Source organism: Dermacentor albipictus, chromosome 3 (genome assembly GCF_038994185.2).
Source record: "Dermacentor albipictus isolate Rhodes 1998 colony chromosome 3, USDA_Dalb.pri_finalv2, whole genome shotgun sequence".
Taxonomy (NCBI): Eukaryota; Metazoa; Arthropoda; class Arachnida; order Ixodida; family Ixodidae; genus Dermacentor; species Dermacentor albipictus.
Window position 1 is genome coordinate 179808688 of NC_091823.1, and position 19815 is coordinate 179828502.

The following is a 19815-nucleotide window of genomic DNA, read 5'->3' on the forward strand; positions in this document are numbered from 1 at the left end:
AACTGCTTAACTTCGAAAGAACTTAAATTCTTTATCACAAAGTGGTATGGAAGGGGAACTAACACAGGTGGCTCCTAACCGACACATTGAAAATGCCTCAAAGATTTCTCTGGCCATCTGATTGCTGTACCTTTTCAACACACGTGTATCGTCAAGGAGTGGAGAACAGCCACACTTGGCACAATGAACAGCCAGATTACTGCCAGTCTTAATCTTGACACAGTGCGCATGCTCACGCAAATGTTCACTGATACAGCGTCCTGTTTGCACTATGTAAGTGCAGCCGCAAGAGGTGGGAATGGAATACACTACATTGGTACTGCAATCTAAAGGCTTGGCGACATGTTGCTTATTGCACAGTCCAGGTGTTCTCCGGCTTTCGTTTATTTTTTTGCACATCCTTCCCAACTTGTTGGGCACAGTGAACACGTAGAGGTACACGTAGAGGTATCTGCTTGTCCAAAGTGAGTAGCGAACAAGGAAGGAATTGGGTATGTAATCTGGGCCGCAGCTTTAGCATCTAAATGGAGGATTATGTTCAGAACACCTGAACAAGAGACAACGATGTCTTCCATAGGAGGGTACGAGTCACAGCTAAAAGGTGGAAGTGAAGAGTTATCCTGTGTGAACATGATATGAAAATAGGTGTTAAAAGCGGAAGCAATCATGAGTGAATCGACAAGATTTTTAGGCCAAAAAATTGTCAGCTGCAAGACTACGAACATCCTGCATTCCTAAATAAATCATTATCCACCGCCACTGTTCACTAATCCTGGAAGCTTGCTAAGGTCATTCCGATATACAAACCTGGTAGCGCTTAACTTCTGCAGAAATACAGATCCAGTTCCTTAACTGCCCATTCATGCAAGTTACTCGAAAATATAATTTTTAAACACATCACGGAATTTCTTGAAAGCCACAATATACTATCCAATTACCAACACGGTTTCCGTCGCGGATATAGCACCACTACCCAACTAATCGAATTCACGCACAATATTTGGCAGTCATTAGATTTAAGGGGACAGATTGATGGCATTTTGTTGACTTATCCAAAGATTTCGACACCGTCCCACAACCAAAACTTTTCTACAAGCTTAACTCCATTATAAATAACCCTTCTCTGGTTGGTTGGATACATAGCTTCCTAACCCAGCGTTCTCTGTCTGTGCACTTAATGGCTTTATTTCTTTTCCTGTCAGTCCGGCGTCCCACAAGGTTCCATTTTAGGCCCGCTTCTTTTCTTATTATATATTAATAACTTGCCGCATTGCGTGTCCGTTAATATTCGTCTTTATGCTGATGATTGCATCCTCTATCATATATTATATATTATAATATTCTATTATATATTATATTATATCATAATATTAACACACCAATGAATCATGATTTACTTAATGACTCCTTTGCAAAATTTTGTAGGTGGTACAAGGAATGGCAAATGAACATTAATTTCTCTAAAACTGTTTCCATGTCCTTTTCCAGACGCCCATTTCCATCACTTTTCACGTACACTTTCCATGGTCAAGATTTAAAAAGAGTAAGGGCCGATTTATGCTCGAGCTGCCCATCGCCGCAAGCCGCACCACACGCTTGCGGTCGCGCGAAAAATTGCACGTATCCAGCACTTGTGCACAAATTACCGTTTCCACTGCGTTACAGTGTATACCTTACACACTGTAAACCGAAATTTGTGCACAAGTGTTTGATACGTGCAATCTTTCGCACGACCGCACGCGTGCGGTGCGGCTTGCGGCGATGGGCGGCTCAAGCGTGAATTGGCCCTAACCGGATCTAAATACCTTGGTCTTAATTTCTCTCATGACATGATTGCATGATTGCTTTGTTACATATTGTTGAAAACCAGGAAGCGGAGCTGAAGTAGAGAACGTCTTCTTTATTCGACGCTGGCAAAAACAACTAAAAAAATGCAGGTGCGCGCTCGGCTCCACGCTCGCTTTTCACTTCGTCTTCTCTTCTTTTTCGGAGCATAATATTCAACAGCTCCCGGCCGAACAATTAGCGTATGCTTGTTTCTTTTCAAGACGGAGCTTGTCCAGCAGATTCTAGGTGGTACCGCATCTGTGCCGGTCTCCGCAACGTGTTGCCACTAGAAGTGCGCAGTTTGCATGAGCGAACTTTGCCGTCGGCAAAGCCGTCGGCACCATGAGCACTTTGATTTGCTCGTGGTGGAACCATTGCTGGCAGGTGTCTTCCTGATGGGCGTAGGTGCCGCAGTGGAAGCCTTCGCAGCCACCCTTGCTGACGGGCTGATGGTGCATGCGTCGGGTGTTATGTGACTGGCCTGCCCTGGCCCCGGCCCAGACAGCATTCCTAGCCCACCAGGCGTTAAAGGTAGTGGCTGCTGGGGTGAAGGTAATTCTTTTTCAAGGCCTGGTGAGCGGTTGCGGGCGGCCATGGCTTCAGGCTGTCGTGGAAGTGGTATTCGCTCCACCTGGACCACGGGGGCCAGCGTGTGGTTGTTTCGTTTTAGCCTTTTCACCCCACTGCTGTGCCTTCCTGACAGTGAGGACCCAGATGGAGCCTTTGTTGTTGACGACGGGCGCCCGGCAAGCCCGCTCGAGTGTCGCAGGGCGGAAGACGATAACGTTGAATACGACGATGAGGACGACGATGACAAGGAGCTGTGCCCCGACGACTTCCCTACACCCGCCGGGTGGAGCACGCACGTGTCAGCAGTGTGGTCACCCCTACCAAAGGTGTCGATGCTCCCATGCCGCTGCTCCAAGTGCTTTCGCAGAGCCTGTGGTTTTGTGACTTGGTTACATATTTCACACACAACTAAAGAGATATCATCCCACGCTAGACAAAATCCGAAAAGTCCCATATCCTCTTTTCTTAATTTCATGGCATCGCTTTCTCTTTTCGCTGTCTCTGCCTCTGTATCGTTTTCTTCGTTTTCTGGACTCTTGAAGCAGATAGTTTCGGCCCAAGAATTCCATGACTGTTCTTGAGTAGCCGACACACTATTGGTGGCCTCCAGACTGTGAAGATCTTTCAATAGTTTGGCAGTAGAAGGGGATTTGTCTTGTACTAGTTGTAAGCGGTGTCGCAGAGTTGCAGCAAGGAGAAAGGGACTGCTGCAGGCACCAAAAGGAACCCATGTGATGCGCAGTTCGTTAATATTGGAAGATCCTTCTTCAAACCAGAAGTAACGAAACGCGTCTCGGTCTTGTTCAGCCAGCGATATTTGAAGAAACGCTTTTTCGATATCGGCGGAAGTTATAATCTTGAAGCTGCGAAACTTCAGCCGTAAGTCGATGATGTTGGGATTCAAATTCGGTCCTGTCCACAAGACGTCGTTGAGTGAAGGTGACTCCGTAGCATGAGAAGAGGCGTCGAATACCACCCGTACTTTAGTCGTAGTTCTGTCGCGTCGCACTACTGCTCGGTGTGGCATATAGTACGTGATATGTTCACTCGTACTGTCCATTGTGACCTTCTGAGCGAAGTCTTCGTTAAAGTAGCTCCTAATGGCAGTGTCATATTCCTTCTGAAACTCTGGTTCTCGATGTAGTGTTCTCTGCAAGGTCTCCAGCCTCTTTAACGTGATATCCCGGTTATTTTTAGGCTGGGAACAATCGCTGCGCCACGGCAGTTCAACTTTATCGCGATCATTGTGTCTAATAGTTGTTTTCACGAAGTTCTTCAGGACGTGTTCGTCATCTTTCGAAAGTCTGTCTTCGTTAGTCAGTCCCAGATGTTCTATTTCCCAGGAAGACCTCAGTTGCTGGGAAACATTGTCTTCCGTTAGGCATATGTTGAAGTTCCTTACGGTGTCCGGCTTGTAGAACTTAGGTGGACTTCTGGTATATCCATGAAGTGTCCATCCTACGACAGTTTCGATGGCGGTCAAGGAGTCATCCAGTCGATGAATTCTTCCGCTGACAAGCTGCCAGTAATAGTCTGCACCTATTAGGACGCTTATTCCAGGCTCAGGCGAGACTTTAACTGCGTTGACGTCAGCCAAACGTAAGTTCTTGTTTTTCAACTTTGCAAGTACATTTATCTCTGTTAATGCTGACAAGTCATTGCATATTGCGGGAACTTCTATCGCCTCTACTTCAAGTGAGTTTGAGTCGTACTGGCTATGCAGCGTGACTCGTACTCTCCGATAATATTTCCGCGGTGCTGAAACGTTTCCAAATCCCTTGATTGTAAGCTGCTCTTCGGCTAACACGGTGGCTTTCAGCTTCCTAGATAATTCTTCCGTGATGAAGCTGCGTTGACTGCCACCATCAATCAACATTCTTACAAAGCATTTGCTTCCAGTGCCCAGAGCCCAAACTTGTGCGGTCTGCAGAAGAACTCTGTACTTTAGCGAGTCCGTCGATGAGCTGGAAACAGTTGTCTGCGATTCTGTATTCTTCTGCTTCCATTTTGGGTCGCACATCGTGGTGATATGTCGTCCCTTGCATTTCGCACAGCTTAGTCTCTTCCAGTTTCGGCATTCCTTAGCTTTGTGAAATTGTCTAGCGCAGCGGAAACAGCATCCTAATTTCCGTAGTTTCTCTTTCTTTCCGTGTAATGTTAGTTCCGTTGTGCAGACATCCACCGAGTGATTTTTGTCTCCGCATAATATACAACTCTCTGGAGTCAGTTTCACGGTTAGCATAGATGCAGAACCTTGGAAATGCTCATTAGATTGTCGTTTTGCTGTTGAGGCTTGTTCTCTCTTGTCAGAAGTCATCATTATAGTCTGTTCCCGGCTTCTTACTTCAAGGCTCAAGAAGTCTGGAAGAACAGACATTTCATTTACCCTGTCACTAGTAACGCCTGTATTTGTCGAAGACAAGATGAGCTGATTATAACGGAGCACCATTTCTTGCGGAAGATTTTGTATTATAGCAGTTTTCAGAAGCACTCCATATTCTTTTTCTTCAACGCCAAGGTTATGCAGGGATCTCACGCGAGTCTGCACTTCTTCATGCAACCTTTGAAGCCCTTCGAAATCTTCGCAAGAACGAACTTTACGTAGGTTTAGAAGGCGACGCATGTGGTCGTTAACAATCAGTGACTTCTGACCGAATCTTTCTTTGAGAAGTTCTATAGCTGTGCTATAGCTCTCGTTAGTTGTCGACAGGCCGCTGATGACACCTTCCGCTTTACCCATCAAGTAGCTCCGAAGATATTTCAATTTGTCTACGTCTGTAATATATCGGTTCTGGTGAATAGTAGACTCAAATTGATCCCAAAATTCTGGCCATTTAATGGGGTCACCATGAAACTTCGGCACATCGAGCTTCGGTAGCTTAACGTGTGCGCATGCTTGAAGAAAGTCATCGTGAGATTCGCGCGCAGTCGTTGGTTGCTGATCCGATAAAATGCGCTCAGTGCGGGATTTCGCGAGGACGATAGATTCTTGATACTCTCCGACGCTTTGAAGCTCATCCTCAAGGTTATCATCCGTAACATGCTCTTCTACTTGGTTATCAAGGTCCGTAAGCATAGTTTCCTTTATCTTCAATAGGTTAAGATGGTCGGTCAGCTCACCATATGGCGTTGGTTCCGTCTGCATAAGAGTTGTCATGTCGTTGATGATCCTGGTGACCGCCGCTCGAACGGTAGCACGCTTCCGTCGTATTCTTTCCATGTCGTCACGTCGGGAATGGTAGGCCTCGTGATGACGTGGATCGTTCTTCGACTCTGTCGCAGCGTGGTCGCGTTGATCGCGTCGGTAGGTTGTCCTCTTCAGGTAGCTCGCTTCATCGTTAGGGGTCTTCAACTGTAGGTCTGATATCCTGGTCACGGCACCATATGTTGAAAATCAGGAAGCGGAGCTGAAGTAGAGAACGTCTTCTTTATTCGACGCTGGCAAAAACAACTAAAAAAATGCAGGTGCGCGCTCGGCTCCACGCTCGCTTTTCACTTCGTCTTCTCTTCTTTTTCGGAGCATAATATTCAACACATATGATATCAATGTGTTTCGACCATGACATGTCATGGTCGAAACACATTGATATCATATGTAAAAAAGCTTTTAGACACCTCAGTTACCTCCATTGTTCAGTGCGTAAGGCTCCAAAGGATACCAAACTGCTGACGTATAAAATACATATCCGCCCCCTTCTTGATTATGGCTGCATCATATGGAATCCTTACAAGAAATCTGATATTAAAAAATGAGAATCAGTCCAAAAGAAATCAGTGTGCTTCATTTTTCGCAACAATAGTTGAGATTTCTCCCCTTCTTCTCATTATACAGCTACAGGTCTTACAGTTCTTTCATCCCACCGCCGCTTAGAATGCATGAAATTTTTACACACGCTGGTTCATTCTGAGCGCCTTATTACACTAAATAATTATTTGAACTTTAGTCCACCTTCAATCACTAGGAGTTCTCATAATCTCAACTTCACCCTTTTCTTTTGCCGAACAGAGATGTTCAAGCACAGCTTCTTTTCATTGGCCATTGAACTCTGGAATTCACTACCTGGAAGCATCCACTTTTTATCTATGCAAGAATTTTTGGAAACCATTGCATTTACTTGATATTCATATTTGCTTGCGCTTGTATTTTGTTTTCTCGCTTTCTTTTTTTCTTCATTCCCTCACTGCCCACTCCTGCAACAGCCTCACCAAAGTTGCAGTATGTGTAAATAAATAAAATAAATAAATAAAAAACAGTTTTCATCATCGCTTAAAACAGCATCGGAACAATTGCTTTCTGAAAAGCGCATACTGGCCAAAAAGTGCCTTGATAAAAAAGTGCAAACAGAGAAAAATTATTCTAAGTCTTCAAAACATGTCATTTCATTCTCCAGGCAATGGTGCTCAATAAGATGCTTCGGCTGCATAGGTTAGGCCCCCTCCTTCAAATCAAAGCTGCTCAGCGGCAACTGCCTCAAGCTCTCTTTTCTTTTCAGCTTTCGAGCTGACTAGTGCTCAGCTTTGTGCTCGTCAGATGCTGGCCTTAGTAGCTTGCACCCTGTGTTTTCTCATTTGGACACCATAGCCAAGATCCACCTGCTCTAGCACTCTCCTGATGCCCTGCACTCCTTTGCTGAACTTGAATATAGCGAAGGATGCTGCGGTTCTCAGAGATGCGAGCTCTGTCTTCAGGCAGTACTCAACGATTCATTCCAATTTCACATCTGCATCAGCGAACGTCCTGTGAGTTCTGGCTTGCTAAGCCCAAAATGCACAAAAAACTAGCTTTCTAATAGGTGAATTGACTCTGCGTTAGGCTCCTCTCCCATCCTACAGCAACACCTTGAAAACAGTGCTTGTAGGTGCTTTTAACAGAAAACGCATGCCATCGCCAAGTAAAGAAAAGGACAATTTTCGTTTCTATTGTGTAAATGATTACCAAACTTAGTGATGAGCTTCTTTATATGCTTAGGAATCCAAAACAAACAAAATTAGAAAATGTGTTTTTCGGTGAAAATTGTCTTGCCTAGTCATTTAGAACTCACAAGCGCAGTGCATACAATGCACTGCGCTTGTGTCTGCAAAGTATTATGGCACTACGTGTTGTAAAAAAGAGCTGAAAGTTCATGTCAAATGCCCTTGTGGGTGCTGCACTCCCAGCTGAAGAGTCGACATCAATTGCACAAGTGCGCCTATGTTAATTGCAGTACTGCGACATCACTGACAGTGGCACGTAATTGAGAATTATTCAAAGCAACATTTGTTTGAGCTGTTGCTTCATATGATGATTTACACTTCAGAGAAATAATAGAATGTACAAACCGTTTGCTACAGACTAGAACATACCCAAGTCCAGATTTTATTAACAGGATCTATCCTGAGAGGGAAATTCAAATCAACTGTAATAAGTGCAATGGCATCATTACTCTTGACCACATGCTTTGGCAGTGCCCCGCGGTCTTCACAGACTGTGACAAGGAAGAAGAATGGTGGCGGTAAATGCTGCACAGCGAATCACTCTCTGACCAATTACGGGCAGTCCAGAAGGCCCGCGATGTGGCTGAAGGGCTCGGCCTGACAGTCCCAACGTGGGAGCGGCCCGCGTCAACCTATGGTTGACCTTCAGGACCAAATAAAGTTCTTCATACCATACCATACCGAATGTCTGCGTGCCTTTGTTTCAATCTGTGCTGTAGCGAGAGGAACGTACTTTCGTTTCGTCTGCTTGTTACCACATCGTGCAGTCATGCGCGCAGGAAGCGAAACTATCTGCCACTTTCTACTGGGTTCCAATGCGCGATTGTGCTCTTTGATCCGCTTGCGTCTGCCTCAGTGCTTGTCACTGTGACACTAACTTATACAGATAATCAGGTGTTCTCATGCACAGCGAACAAAATTGTGCACTGCACAATTTTGCACTGCCACTGGAACTGCACCACTCAGCAAAAACACGTGAGAAAACAATAATAATAAAGAGATGGCGGGGCCCGTTACATATTTATCACACAATCCTTTTGCTCTGGTATGTGAGAATGCAAGGAAGGAATTTCACTTGCGAAGGCTAGAAGGGGAAAAGTGGAGAGAGTCTATGCAGGTGGTGAAGATTGCCACCTATCTCTTACATCACAGAAGTGGGCAATGTTATCTGCAAGCTGTACATTGTTGAGATTTTCCCCATTGATCCTCACACCTAACTATTTCTAAATTAGGCAGCAAATTTTGTTGGTGCCTAAGCACCCTATAAACTTTGTATTTTGTTTTTCACTTTTTCTAAAGACCAACATGACTTTCAAAACGGCACATATCAGTGATGCATTGTTTTGTGGTAAGGTCACTGTACCAGATGACTGTTGGTCTAGCTGCAGCTTGGCTTGTTCCTTGGACCGCATTTGGCGCCTCAGCTCTCTGAACTCTTTGCGGATCTCTCCACTGCAACAAAAAGCGACAAAGATGCAGGTACAAAATATAGCTCGTCATGTGGTTTACTGACACCTGAAACACTAGCGACATAAATGAGCAGCATTTAGACAGGACAGTGCTTCAATGGGTAGTGAACCATGTCAATTATATATGTGCTGGTTATTCTCAATAAAACCAATGAGGCATTGATTTTATGCTTTTAATGTTTGAAAGGGGCCCTGCAACGTGTTAGAGAAAGCTTGTTGAATGCACCGAATGGCATCGCCTCAATGTGGCGAGCTTGGGTACTTCGTAAACGGGTTGTGACGAATGAGAGTGCCACTATGATGATTGGTCAAAAATGTCACGTGTGATATTTGTTCACACAGCATTGAGAGTACTGCGACAAAAGGTACAGCATTACATTTTTCAACCATTTTAGGCATCACAGAGCCACAGGTGAGGTATTGCAACAACGGGAATGACACATCACATACTGAGCACTTTGGCAAGTTAATGGTTGCCTCGTAGAAGCTGTTGTAACCATAAAAGTGGCACCATGGCCTCCGAAATCAGACCACGTGCCACCCGATCATGGAGGCCATGGGAACACCATGGAACAGCATTAGCAGGCTCAGCAGGCTTGGCAACTATGGAGTGCCGACTTCCGCCAATGCTACGCTGCTATCAGGAAGTACCATATGCCGTCATGAAAGACTGAAATGTGCACCCTAAAGCTGACTTCCGCTTGTATTTCGAATTTTCTCTGACCATAACTTGCGTTCGTGTCCATCAATTTTTATAATTGATTTGACTTCTGACTTTTGTTCTGTGTTCTATGCATGCTGAGAATAGATTAATAGCAAATATGATGACCTCAAAACGGCGTTGCAGGGCACTTTTAAGGCCTGTCCACACGTTCGCCTGCCGATACGTGCAAGCGCGCGTCTGGGTGTCTATGCCTGCGCAGATGGTGCTGGACGGATTGTATGCATTCAAGTGCGGTACACATATCAGCGCTCATGCTGCCTCATATTTCCACGTGCCTGGCTGTTCAACTACAGTGTGGTACAATCAACTCTTATATCTTTCCTTTTTGTGCTGATCTTACAGCTTTAAAGATCAATCAATTACACTTAATAATATTGCAACAGGTTTGTTCGTCTCAGCAACGTGGGCACGGTGTCTGAAAAAGGGCCACTAACACAAGGCAACCACAGTCTGAAAAACTGACAGAGCGAGACACACATGAACGTCAACGTCTTCCTCCATGCTGGCACAGAACTGACGCCAAAATGCTCCAGTACAACACTCCCCGGACTGAAAAGATGGATTCCAACGCGGTCGAACGGTCGGGCAGGGCAAGGCAATGGCTGTAGAGGGACCGACGGTGCTATCAGGAGTTGTCTTGCGGCGCTGACACGTAGGGCATGACCAAACATACTGGCGAACGTAGCGATACATGCCATACCAGTAGTACTGCAGGCGAAGATGGGAGTACGTTTTGAATGTGCCAGCATGGCCACATCGGGGGTGATCGTGGAAAACACTGCAAATGTCCGAGTGCAGATGACGAGGAGTAAGGAGCCACCTGCAAATGGTTAAGTAATTGCGACAATACAACAAGCTTTAGCGAACGGCAAAGCATGGAGCTTGACGATGAAGGGTGCACGAGGCTGGGTCAGGCGAAGGTCGAGATATATGGTCAAGCAGCGAAGCAATCCAGGGATCTTTGCACTGTTCTGCCGGCATGTCGGTGATGGTAAGCAATGACGAATCGCAGGTAGAAGTTGTTGAGCAGACAGGTTCAGAAGGCAGTGGTGAACAGGAGAGGGTGTCAGGGTCCGAGTGTTTTCATCCTGCGGGATAAATAATATGAATATTACTTTCTTGAAGGCGTAAAGCCCAGCGAGCGAGGCATCCAGTGGGATCTTTCAATGATGATAATCAAGACAGGCCATGGTGGTTAGCGACAACGTCAAATTGATGACCATAAAGGCAAGTAAAAAATTTGCCAATTGCCCAAACAATGGCCAAGCATTCCTTTTCTGTTACGGAGTAGTTTGACTCTGCCTGTGTTGTATGGCTGGCATATGCCACAAAATACTCATAAAAACCATGCTTGCATTGGGCGAGTACGGCACCAAGTACGATACCACTAGCGTCCGTGTGTATTTCAGTGGTGCGGTAGGATCAAAGTGACACAGTATTGGAGGGGATCTGAGGAGTCTGTGAAGCGTTGTAAATGACTCCTCACACTCGGGATACCAAGTCGGGAGGTCAGTGCTGCCGGCAAGAAGCTGCATCAAGGGAGCGATAATGGAGGCGAAATTGCGGATGAAACGCCGGAAATATGAGCACTAGCTGATGAAGCTACAGAGCTCCTTTAGAGTACAGGGCTTGGGGTAGTTGGCAACCGTACGAAGCTTCGCAGGCTCTGGTAAGATACCTTCTTTCAAGACTACGTGGCCTAAGATCACAATGTTATGGGCGCCAAAATGACATTTTTTCAAGTTCAGCTGTAATCCTACGACAGTGAGACGTTCGAGAACTTGTTCAAGGCGAGTGGTGTGAGAGGAAAAATCTGCTAAGAATACTAATATACCGTCTAAGTAGCAGAGACAGGTCTGCCATATGAATCCTCTAAGAATAGAGTCCATCATCCTCTTAAAAGTTGCAAGCGCATTGCAAAGGCCAAAAGGCATCACATTAAATTCATATTATTTCGATATGATCAAGCGATGCTCAAGAAACGAGCCGCCGCGAGAACGACGACGAAGTTGGTCAGTGCGCTTGGCGCGAGCAAGTGTCGGCCTGGCTGCCTGGCTCCAGTGTGAATAGTCTGTAAATAGTGTCTTCTGTCTGTGTCTTTCCACACGAAACATTCTGGTGGAAGTCAGCGATCCCCGTCCTCACCACGGAACTCAGAAGTGGTCGGCACACCAAGCTTGTCACCATGCCTCCCGGTGACGCACCCACCTCTGCAACGGCTTCGGCTTGTCCCACTGCTCCAATCGTCACGGTCGCCCCACATCGCGACCCAGGTGTGTTCTCTACCCTGGAGGGACAGGGTGTGGACGACTGGGTCAAACTCTATGAACATGCCAGTGCTAATAACAGGTGGGACCCAACGATTATGCTCGCCAATGTCATCTTTTATCTCGGCGGCACCCCACGCGTGTGGCACCAAACGCATGACGACGAGATAACCAGTTAGGACAATTTCAAAGAGAAGCTACGGGAACTGTTCGGCGACCCCATTGGGTGCAAGGCTGCCGCGAGAAAGGCTCTTGCATCTCGTGTTCAGTCATCTATGGAGCCGTACGTTTCCTACATCCTCGACGTCTTGGCTCTATGCCGCAAAGCTGACAATGCTATGTACGAAGCCAATAAAGTGTCACATGTTCTAAAAGGCATCGCCGACGACGCTTTCAATTTGCTTGTTTTCGGCAACATCTCGACTATCGACGCCATCATCAAAGAATGCCGTCGCCTTGAACAAGCTAAGAGCCGCCGAGTCACACACCACATCACGCGGCTACCCAACACTGCTGCTACGTTGACATGTGAGGGTAGACCACGTCAGACCACCACCTGTGACGACGTCACCCGTATTGTTCGCCGCAAACTCGAGGCCACCTGTTCGCCAGCTTTCTCCACGACGCCTCCCGATCCGCCAGCAACCACCATTTCGGTGATCCAGGCCGTCGTCCGACAGGAATTTGAGAACATGGGTCTGAACTCCATGTGTTCCACGTCTCAACCTAGCGTTCCCCAGTTCTCTAGCGGCATTCCTCGTCCTCGGCACTCCTTTTCCGCCACATCTCACCGCAACCCGTCTGATTGGCGTACCCCTGATGACCGGCCGATTTGCTTCCACTGCTGTCGCATCGGCCACGTTGCTCGTCACTGCCGCAACCGATGGCCACCACCTCCTCGAACATACACCGCCGCTTATTCCCGCACCTTTGGACCTTCCGTTCCCTATACCAGGTGCCATGAATCCACTGCCGCTGATGCTCCTGCTCCGAACCTTCGCTACAGCCGCTCGCCCTCACCTCGACACCGTCAGTCTCGTTCACCACAACCCCACCGCTTCTCTTCGCCGCCTATCGCCTCCCGAATCCAGCCGAAAAACTAGGCACTGCAGCTTCTGGAGGTGAAGCTGCGTTGTCGACCCTGCCCTCAAATCCTCTGCTCACGGTAAACACGAACCGAAACCTCCTTAACGTTGACGGCTATCAGTCACGGCTCTCATCGATACAGGAGCACATCTTTCAATTATGAGTGCTACCTTCCGACGACTGAACAAGCTGCTCACCCCAGCGTCGGCACGCGTCGTCCGCATTGTGGATAGCAGTACTGAGCTTATTATCGGCATGTGTACGGCACGCGTCAGCATCGCCGGCCGTCACACTCCTGTTTTCTTCACCGTAATTGCACATTGCCCCCACGACCTCATTCTCGGCCTCGATTTTCTCTCCGCACATTCTGCTCTTATTGACTGCTCTTCCAGTACCCTTCGCTTAGAGTTGCCGATGCTCGCAGAACCTTCTGACGCACCCCACTGCCGCTTACGTCCCACCGGCTTTCTTTGCCTGCAGCCAAAGTCAATAGCCTACACTGAACGGTTGTCTTTCCCACTAGTTCCCGATGGCAAGTACGTCGTCACTCCTCTGCCTGACATTCCAATAAGATATGACGTTACAGTGCCTCACAGTTGTGGGGATGCGCAACTCTCACGCATCCCCTGAAATGTTGTTTTCCCGCATAGCACGTCTCCTGTAATGCCGCTTCGCCGCGTGGCCTGCGTGATGCTCGCGGCGGTCGATGTGGTTGGGGCGCAGTGCGAGAGATGGCGCGAGTGTTGCGCTGCTAACGCCGCCGCACGGCAGGGTTACTTGGGGGCGCAGGGCAGAACGGGCTGGCCCTTTCCCGGCGGGTCGGCGAACAGCGTGGACATTCCGCGCTCGCGGCGACCCATGCTTCTGCGAGACCGCCTCGCGTGGCCGCCTTCGAACGCGCCACCGTTGGCGTCACCGAACACGCGAAAGACCAGGCGTTTGGATCCAGCATGGGGCGAACATATTCGCTCGCTTCCGGTCGCGGTGAGTCGGATTTCTAGATTTGTCGCGCGCCCCATCGGCATGTTTTGTGGATAGCAACTCGGCTAGCAGGCATTGATCTATGAAAGGTGCAATAAATGCCCTTGTGATTCTTTGCACTACTGTGTTGTCGTTCCTTTGTCCCAAGAGCATGGTTGAGACGGAGGAGACCCCACACAGTATACTTCATATTACTGGGAACCGCACTCGCATGCCTGTCTGTAACTTTAGATTGGCAAAGCAAATTCTACCGCAAGGTATTTGCCTTGCCACCGTTGATTGTCTCGGTGACCAATACGTGGCAAGGTTATCGACCGATGGTCCTCGCGAGCTTAGCAGGCCCCTCGCGCCAGCCTCGGGTGCCGATCCCAATATAAAGAAAATGGTTGCGACGGACCTGTCCTCGGGGCAGGCTGAAGAGCTTTGCCAAGTATTATCATCCTACCAAGATATTGTCGACATCGACGATCGCCCTTTAGGCCAGACGCTCTCGGTGAAACATCGGATTCTTACTGGCCATGCTACGCCTATTCACCGACGACCGTATCGAGTTTCTGCGTCGGAACACCGAGTAATTCAAAACGAAGTCAACAAAATGCTCGATAAAAACATCATTGAGCCTTTTTCGAGTCCCTGGGCGTCACCTGTGGTGTTGGTTAAGAAGGAGGACGGCACCTGGTGCTCCTGTGTAGACTACCGTCATCTGAACAACATTACTAAGAAGGACGTCTACGCGCTCCCATGTATAGACGACGCCCTTGACTGCCTGCACGGTTCCAGCTATTTCTCGTCTATTCATCTTCGTTCGGGATACTGGCAGATTGCTGTTGACGATATGGACAGAGAAAAAAACGCGTTCATCACACCCGATGGCCGGTACCAATTTAAAGTGATGCCGTTTGGATTATGCAATGCTCCTGCCACCTTCGAGCGTATGATGGGCTCCTTGCTCCAAGGTTTCAAATGGTCCACATGCCTCTGCTACCTCGATGACGTCATCGTCTTCTCGCCAACGTTCAACACTGACCTTGAACGTCTCACAACTATGCTTGATGTATTTCGAAAGGCAAAGCTGCAACTTGACTCGTCCAAATGTCATTTTGGCCACCGGCAAATTACTATTCTGGGCCATCTCGTTGACGCTTCCCGAGTACAGCCTGATCACGACAAAACTCGCGCCATCAGAGAGTTTCCGGTTCCGAAGACAGCCGCAGACGTTCGATGTTTTGTAGGCCTATGCTCGTACTTTCGTCGTTTTGTTCATAATTTTGCGACAATTGCTAGACCCCTAACTAACCTTTTGAAGAAAGGCGTACAATTCTCGTGGGGCACTGGAGAGGCCGCCGCCTTCTCTCGTCTCGTCACTCTTCTAACCTCACCACCCATTCTCGCCCCCTTCGACCCTGATGCCCCTACAGAATTGCGTACAGATGCCAGCGGTCATGGCGTAGGTGCCGTCTTAGCCCAGCGTCAGCATGGCCAGGATCGCGTTATTGCTTATGCAAGCCGCCTCCTAGCACCATCGGAGCGCAATTATTCCATTACGGAACGAGAATGCCTTGCTGTTGTCTGGGCGGTTGCTAAGTTCCGTTCTTACCTTTATGGTTGCCCTTTTTCTGTAGTCACTGACCATCATGCTCTCTGCTGGCTCTCTTCACTAAAAGATCCTACAGGCCGGCTTGGTCGATGGGCTTTGAGGCTACAAGAATTTTCATATTCCGTGGTGTACAAGTCTGGCCGCCTGCACCAAGACGCTGACAGCTTGTCGCGTTACCCTGTTGACAACTCTGACTCCTCTAATATTGCCAGTGCTTCTTGCGTATTCTCTGTATCACAGCTGCTTCATTTCGCCGACGAGCAACGCCGTGACGACTACATCAGAGCACTCATCGACCATTTCGAGCACTCTCCGGCCGATGCTACTCTACGCCTCTTCGTCCTCCACGACGGTACTCTGTTCCGTCGTAACCTTCATCCGGACGGCTCTGAGTTCCTGCTTGTAATACCTAAACACCTCCACTCCACCATTCTTGAAGAGCTTCACGATGCACCAACGGCAGGAAACCTCGTCGCCGTTTTTTTCTGGCTGGGCCTTGCCCGTTCCGTACGACGTTACGTCGCCACTTGTGAAGTTTGCCAACGACGCAAGAAGCCTTCCCAGCTCCCCGCTGGTTACCTGCAGCCGCTCAACATCCCTGCCGAGCCCTTTCATCGTGTCGGCTTAGACCTTCTCGGCCCATTTCCGGAATCTACATCAGGGAACAAGTGGGTTGCAGTCGCGGTGGACTACACGACCCGCTACGCCGTAACCCGTGCTCTACCGACCAGTTGCGCAACTGATGTTAGGGACTTCCTCCATGATATTATTTTGATGCATGGCTGTACGTTTTTGGCCAAAGTCATCGACGAAATCATGCGTGCCTGCTCAATACGGCATAAATTTACCACCTCCTACCATCCCCAAACGAACGCCCTCACTGGGCCTTTTCGATTTTCGGAGTTCTGGCAGCCCGCTGGCAGCCAGCTAGTTCCGGTTCTCACAGGAAGACACGTGGGCTGGGATTCTAAGACAACCCGAACCTGCTTGAAGTTTGCAAAATCAAACGCCGGCACAGCTGGCCAAATGTAAACATGCTACCAGCATGGCAGTGCCCGGCGAGGCCGGCACGCGCTCGGCGTAGTCGGCCCATTTATGCGTTACCAGCTTGAAAATATATAGTTGCATTCAGGAATACGATCACTTTTGCGCGACTCGGCGCAGGACGCGTACTGGGCCAACCTCGCCTTGCACAGCGCAACAGATGGCCTCCGACGCGGCGGATGACAAGACGCAAAATCGTGATTGTATACTCGAAAGCGATAGCTAGAGTATCCCTGTTCGCAGTGATCACGTCGCCCACTGGCGACATTGATGAGTTGGCGATGTGTCATCACAAAACATGAAAAAGCAGGTTATCGGGTACTTCTCATACGCATAAAATTTCGCACCGACCTGCTTGGGCTTCGATTTCAAAAAGTTTGTTGTGGCTGATGGTGCTTCTCATTTTGACTCTAAGGAGCTGGGGACGCTGCTGGCGCATGAAAATGCACGTCGCCTGTGACCAGCGAAACGTTTCACACGAAAAACATTGGTCGCAATCATGAGAGCAATAAGCCAATATATGTGTGTCTAATGTACCGAGTGCAATCAGTGTATTCTCATATCAACCGCCTGCAGTTCGAACACATATCGGTTTCGAGCTGCCACCTGAGCATACGACGGAGAGATGGAGCGAACACGGGCTAGCTGCAAAGGTTTCGCTAACTGCAGAGAAAGGAGAGATATACATGCGCAAGATATGTGAAAAGGAACGCCACCAGTGAAAGACGAACCCAAAATGTACCGCAATGTGTGAATGAGCGTCTACAACTTGCGTGGAACACGATGCAGTTAACATGCACGCATGAGAGCGCGGCGCTCTTCACCGCCGCGAAGAAGCAACCAGGGGACACACACATATACACACACACAAAAGCTTCAAACGGCTCACCACGGCTCGTATCACACCGCTTCGCGATGCGGAACGGAGCGTTAGCACCTAAAAAGATAACGCTAGAAGTAAGGAAGTCCGAAAATGACCGTAGACAGTTGGCTGAGCGAGATAAATGTAAGTCCTCAAGCGCCCGCGTTGCAATCCGTGAAGTCCCAGCAAAGATGGCGGCGAGCGCCCATCGCCTCTTTTAGTCGGCTGCTAGCCAGAGAACTTCCAGAGAGCAGCCAGACCAAAATCGTCCTGGCAGGTTCTGGCAGCCCACGGGTAGCCAGAACCATCCAGCCCGAGCAAAACGAACGCCCGGCGGAGTCCATCGCGCGGTGGGCGGAGCAACCCGAGAAAAACGAAGGCGCTCTGGCTGGCTCTGGCAGCCCGCGGGTAGCCAGAAGTGGAAAATTGAAGACGCCCACTGAGCGCTTGAACCACACCCTTACAGGCATGCTATGCAAATACGTTTCCGACGACCACCGTGACTGGGACTTGGCTCTACCTTACATTACCGTTGCATACAACTGTTCCCGTCTCGAAACTGCTCGCTTTTCCCTAATTTCACCTCTTGTACGGCCGCCATCCAACGCTACCACTGGACACTGTGCTTCCGTCCGCCACAGCTTCAACTAGCGCTTATATGCCCATGATGCAATCGCCCATGCTGACCACGCTCGCCAACTTGCGCGCGCTCATCTACAAGTGTCTCAAGACAAGCAGAAGCCACGATCTCCGTCACCGTGATGTCCACTTTGTGCCCGGCAGCGTCATGTTGCTTTGGTCACCTTCGCGTAAAGTTGGCCTATGTGAAAAACTCCTTTCTTGTTACACAGGCCCATATCGCGTGCTCCGCAAAGTGACCGATGTCACCTATGAAATCGTTCTAGCCACGCCCACTACGACCTCCGCTGTGAAAACCAGTGACATTGTCCACGTCGCCCGACTCAAGCCCAACAACTCTCCACGCGCCTTGGATATTTAACAGCACCATGATGGTGCTTTTGTCGCCGGGGGTGTAGCATTATGATATGATCAAGCGATGCTCAAGAAACAAACCACCGCGAGGACGACGACGAAGTTGGTCGGTGTGCTTGGAGCGAGCGAGTGTCAGCTTGGCTGCCTGGCTCCAGTGTAAATAGCCTGTAAATAGCGTCTTCTGTTTGTCTTTCCACACGCAACAATATAAACCATCAGGGGTGACAAAAGCTGTTTTTGGGCGTTCAGATTCAGCTATGGGCACTTGCCAATAGCTGGAGAGCAGATCCAACGATGAGAAATATTCGGCTTCTTGAAGGCAATCCAGGGCGTCGTCAATATGCAGTAGCGAATAGACATCCTTGTGTGTAATCTTGTTTAGTCGGCGGTAATCGACGCAAAACCTGATTGCACCATCCTTTTTATGCAACAACGCACCAACTTGACTGAAGAAGCCCAGGGATTGTGGGATTTTTCAATCACGCCACATTTCAGCGTGTCATCGACGTGGTTGCAAATAACATGGCGTTCAGTCAGTGATACCCGTTAGGGATGCTGGCGCAGTGGAGCATGGTCACCATTGTCAATACAGTAATCAACCGCAGACGCACGCACCCAAGGAAGGTTGGTCGAGATAAAAAAACGCACAAAAACGTTCAAGTAGTTGAACGACTTGGCTGCACTGGGCTTGAGTGAGCGCGTTATCTATGCTGCACAACAAGATGACTTGGTCATCTTCGGCGGGTGTGGTGGCAGAAGTGACTGCATCAAGAGGCAGTAGTGCCAGATCAGGAGATGCCTGGGCTGGGAAAATGGCATGAAAAGCGTCCAGATGGCCAAGACATTCACCGTGTAATAAAGTTGAAGGGCAGGGAAAGGGATTGCATGCATAAACGGCACCACAACCATCAGCAAGTTCGATGACTGCAAACGGAAGTATGAGGTTCTGGCGACGAGCATAATCTTCAGACGGCGTAAAAAAGCACTTGAATAGGTGACAGAGCCACAGCGAATGGACACCAAGGCAGCCGAGAACAAAGAAATGACGATATCGGCAGCGACGACCACTTTAGGTGACAGGCATGTAGGGTCTGCGATTATCATACTGAACGGATACAGGGCAAGTTGTGCACGGGCACAATCGACTCCAGCATGATGTTTGGAAAGGAAGTCCCACCCAAGGATAACAACACATGATACACACGAGTGGATGACAAATTCGACAACATACAGCACGTCTTCAATCAAAACACGAGCGGTGCACGCAGCCAAAGGCTTAACGTGCTGCGAGCTCGCCATCCGTAATGACAGGTCAGGAACCAGTATCGTCACTTTTTTCAGTTTGCGGCACAGTAGTTCACTTATCTCAGGAACGGCAGCTGTGTCGAAAAGAGCTTTGGTCGCGGAACCATCTATAAACA

General features: G+C 48.7%; 1 protein-coding gene across 4 annotated transcripts in view; it reads right to left on the minus strand.

Annotated features, from left to right (window-relative positions):
* The window catches only part of LOC135916715 (spliceosome-associated protein CWC27 homolog), a 315399-nt gene that overhangs the window by 50204 nt on the left and 245380 nt on the right, over positions 1 to 19815 (minus strand). For all 4 annotated transcript variants that reach the window (XM_065450158.2, XM_065450157.2, XM_065450159.2 and 1 more), the window contains one exon: positions 8735 to 8823. In XM_065450158.2, the coding sequence (XP_065306230.1) occupies positions 8735 to 8823 (89 nt within the window). The remainder of the gene's footprint in view (positions 1 to 8734; positions 8824 to 19815) is intronic.